Consider the following 4,227-nt stretch of genomic DNA (forward strand, 5'->3'; position numbering starts at 1 on the left):
AAAAAAAAAAAAAAAAAAAAAAAGCTACAGTAACCAGGTGAGAATTGCAATTTCTTAAATTCATGGAAATTGACTTATGTGGCATCAAAGATGGAATTTCATTTGTAAGAAAAAAAATAAATATCAAACAAAGTTAAATTAAAAGGTAAAACTCTAATTCCATTTTTCAAGGAATTCCACCACCATCAAATACACCCTACGTGAAATGTAGATTTGAAATTAATGAATTCACAATAAATAGAAAATGTCTGGATAACGGTGGAACACATCACCGGGGTAAAGCAGTCAAGTGAAAGCCGCACGGGAAAAGGCCGAGGAGTACGGTCAAAGCAAGACTGTCACTGCGGTCAAGTGTTTAGCAGCAACTTTTTGATTAAATTATCTCACAAAAAATATTTTACTGAATCTCCAAACTTTCTATATTGTAAAATTATATTGAAATTCGAATATTTGGTCCTTCCAAGACGGTATATTTTTCTTCCCCACAAATCATTATTTTATATTTCAAGACTCAATGCAGCACTGTTTCTGGCCCCAAAACCAAAGAAAAAAGAAGACCCTCAGCAGAGAGGAGTCTTTGCTGGAGTCTTCAGTCTTTTATTTCTCTCTTTTCTGCCATTTGAATCCTCATCTTCACAGGAATTTTTCTATTTTTCATCTGGGTATCAACTTTTTCTTCACTTGTGTTATACTTTGGTGAAAGTTTGATTTTTCTGTGTTGAGATTTGCATTGATTCCCATCTTTTTTGCATGATTCAACTCTTTTTTGAGGCTTGAATGGGAAGAAAGATTTAATTTTTTTTTGGGAAGAGTGTTGATTATAAATGCTCTATGATGTGTTAAATGATGATGATGATGAGTCTTTTGACCAAGAAAAGTGGAAATAGAGAGAGAAGGTTTGCCCTTTGAAAGCGAGAATTGTTTCTCTTTCAGGTTTTCACATCTCTCGTGTGTATTTTTTGTTAAATGTAATGTTCTTTCTTGAAAGGCCGTTGATGTGGATAGTTTGGAGAGTCTTTTTACAAGGGGTTTGTGTCATTCAATAATTGGGTGATTCAAGATTAGTTGTTTGACAAAATGCCTATGTATCAGCCTTCAAAGAGAGATGGGCTTGTTGGGTTTGAGGGTGGGCTTATCTTAGATCTTGATACTGCAGTGATAAATGGAGTCTTGGGTGAAGTTGCAGGTGGGGGTTTTGGTGGAGGAGTTGGAGAAAAAATTGATCTGAAGAAAATGATAAAAGAGCTAAATTTACCTGAAGTTCCATCAGTTTTTATTTGTCCCATTTCTCTTGAACCAATGCAAGACCCTGTGACTCTTTGCACTGGGCAAACCTATGAGAAATCCAACATTCTCAAATGGCTAAGTTTGGGACACTATACTTGTCCCACTACAATGCAAGAACTTTGGGATGATACAGTAACTCCAAACAAGACCCTTTATCATTTAATCTACACTTGGTTTTCTCAGAAGTATTTGCAAATGAAGAAAAGATCTGAGGATGCACAGGGGAGGGCAACAGAGCTTCTCAATACCCTGAAGAAGGCAAAAAGTCAGGCTAGAATACAAGCCCTTAAGGAACTTGAACAAGTTGTCAAGGATCATGTCACTGCTAGGAAGTCTGTGGTTGATGAAGGTGGAGTGGTTCTTCTGTCATCTTTACTTGGTCCATTTACTTCGTATTCTGTAGGCTCTGAAGTTATAGCAATTCTTGTGAACTTGACTCTAAATTCAGAGTCGAAAACGAATTTGATACAGCCTGCAAAGGTATCATCAATTATAGATATTTTGAACGAAGGATCTATTGAAACAAAAGTCAATTGTGTTAGGTTAATTGAAAAGCTGATGGAAGAGAAGGAATTTGAAGTAGAAATTGTCTCCAGCCATAGTTTGTTGGTTGCTTTGATGAGACTGGTGCGGGATAACAGACGCCCTAATGGACATTTACCTGCGCTTGGGCTTCTCAAATCAATTTGCACGCACGATCAAGTTAGGAGTTTGATTGTAAGCATTGGTGCTATTCCTCAATTGATGAAAATGTTGCCTGTCTTGAGTCCAGAAAGCTTGGAATTAGCCCTTTTCATTTTGGATGTCCTGTCATCTGTGCATGAAGGAAGACAGGCTTTGAAGGATTGTTCCAACACTATACCAAATGTGGTTAAACTACTTATGAGAGTTTCGGAAAGCTGTACAGAATATGCACTTTCAATCTTGTGGTCTGTGTGCAAACTCTCCCCTGATGAATGCTTGGCAATAGCTGTGGATGCTGGTCTTGCAGCAAAGCTTCTTCTTGTCATTCAGAGTGGTTGCAGTCAAGTACTGAAGCAGCGTGCCGCTGAGCTTTTGAAGCTCTGTAGTCTGAATTATTCAGATACCATCTTCATTTCTAAGTGCAAACTGACCAGAACAATCCAATAAATACAGAATCTCGGTCATTTCTAACCTGGGTCATCTCCTTCGTTAGTGGGTCAAAAGGAGGTGAAGGGCTTCCAGAGATGAAGCATTGAAGTTACAATCTTTGGTTATTCGACGGGTATTATGCAAAATGTGGTATTGAGATTCGAGATCAGTTTACCGAATGTATCTGTTCGTGTTAGTGAATTGACATTCATGGAGATACATTATGTAAATGTAAGCACACACTGCTTCGTGGAACAGTTGGTTCCTGCATAAGTTTCTTAAGAAGCACCAGAAAGACAGCTTAGATGTGAAACCGAGCTCAAAAAAAAAAAAAAAAAAAAAATTTCATTTGTGAATGGATAAAAAGAATGTGCAAGTTTCTTGTAGCCAGAGTATACTGATTTAAGCGATGGCATTGAATGGAAAATTTAGTTTGTAATTGTTCAGCAGCTGCTTTCAGGAATCTTGTGTATCGATAATTCCTATAGGATCCAGGTTCTCATGTTTCTTTTCAACTATGTAGAAGTTTTGTTTTGGCCTTATAGAGTGTAGAAAAAGGTTGCCATTGGCCTTTGAAATCCATTCAATATGTACAATCAATTTCCAATTTCAGTTCATTATGATATTACTTTGCAGAGTTCCATATTTGCGTATTATGTGCTCCCCAGTATGAATCTATTTTTCGAGAATTTTTAATATTTATTTCAGTCCAGAAGCTACAATTAAAATGCTGTATCTTACAAATCTGTGTAAAACTTCAGGTGCCATTTCTTAAACAATCATCTACATTGCCAGAAGAGCTTGACAAAAAGGTTGACATAATGTCACATAACATTCTATAATTGAAATGTCTAAAACACGGTTGATATCAGAGATAGATACAAAATTGGTGAGCTGTCCTATTTGAGTTTGAATATACATTGTAATGCTTCTGCAGATGCACGTGTGATATTCTATCTACTTAGTTGATGCAATTTTTTTCCCCATTCAAATTATATACACTTTTTTTCATTTTTGGTAAAACAAATTGCAAATTTTCTGAGTTTTAATGTTATGTGACAGAGAAAGAATTAATGTTGTGCAATGAAGATAAGATTATTTAGTCCCCTTTTGTGACTTAAAAATGAGAATCACTCTATGACAAGGGTCATATACTTAAGTACTCAACAAACAAGAAAACCAAAAAGCTCAGGGGAAAAAAAGAGAAAAATGGCTTTTTCTTTGTACAACTTCTCGTGATGATTTTCATGGTCCACATTTTTTAGCCATCTATCTTCAATATGCCACTCACCAGAGGAAATAGATATTCAGAACATTTGCTCCAAAAGCTGTAATCCTTTTAAGTGTATGAATCAGTTTAAATCAGGTCCTAGAAGCCATAACACAGACATAAAGGGTCTAACAAGAGTTGCAATCAACCTGGCGTTGAATGAAGTCAATACAGTCCACACCTTGTATAATCTGGTCAGTTTGTTTGGCGTGGTTACATTCACACTATCGTTCCTTTGTTCGAATGCAAGAAAATATGTGAAGCACCAGAATGTAATATGGAGCCTTGAAGGATCATATGACCGGTTTATCAGACCATCTCTTCTTTCACAAATGCCTCCAATTTTGATTTTTGAATAGGATAAACAAGAGTTTATCTGCAAGGAATTGTGCTGGTTACGGTTTCTGAGAGAGCCATGCCTTTAGCGAACGGTGTCATCTTATTACGTACTTGAAAAAGCTTGGCTTGTTCTTTTTTTGAAGGCTTATCTCGCTTACAGATACTAAGGTTGCTAGAGAAAGAAGGGAGTTGATTTGACTCTAGGTCTAATTTATGGT

At 36.5% G+C, this 4,227-nt stretch overlaps 1 protein-coding gene across 1 annotated transcript; it reads left to right on the forward strand.

Annotated features, from left to right (window-relative positions):
- The first annotated feature begins 478 nt into the window (after positions 1 to 478).
- On the forward strand, positions 479 to 3,045 carry LOC111392448 (U-box domain-containing protein 30-like). Its single transcript, XM_023017798.1, has one exon. It carries the CDS (start codon positions 1,078 to 1,080, stop codon positions 2,416 to 2,418), a length of 1,341 nt encoding a protein of 446 aa, XP_022873566.1. The 5' UTR covers positions 479 to 1,077; the 3' UTR covers positions 2,419 to 3,045.
- The last annotated feature ends 1,182 nt before the right edge of the window (positions 3,046 to 4,227 follow it).

This window comes from Olea europaea, unplaced genomic scaffold (assembly GCF_002742605.1).
Source record: "Olea europaea var. sylvestris unplaced genomic scaffold, O_europaea_v1 scaffold93, whole genome shotgun sequence".
In the NCBI taxonomy this organism is placed as follows: domain Eukaryota; kingdom Viridiplantae; phylum Streptophyta; class Magnoliopsida; order Lamiales; family Oleaceae; genus Olea; species Olea europaea.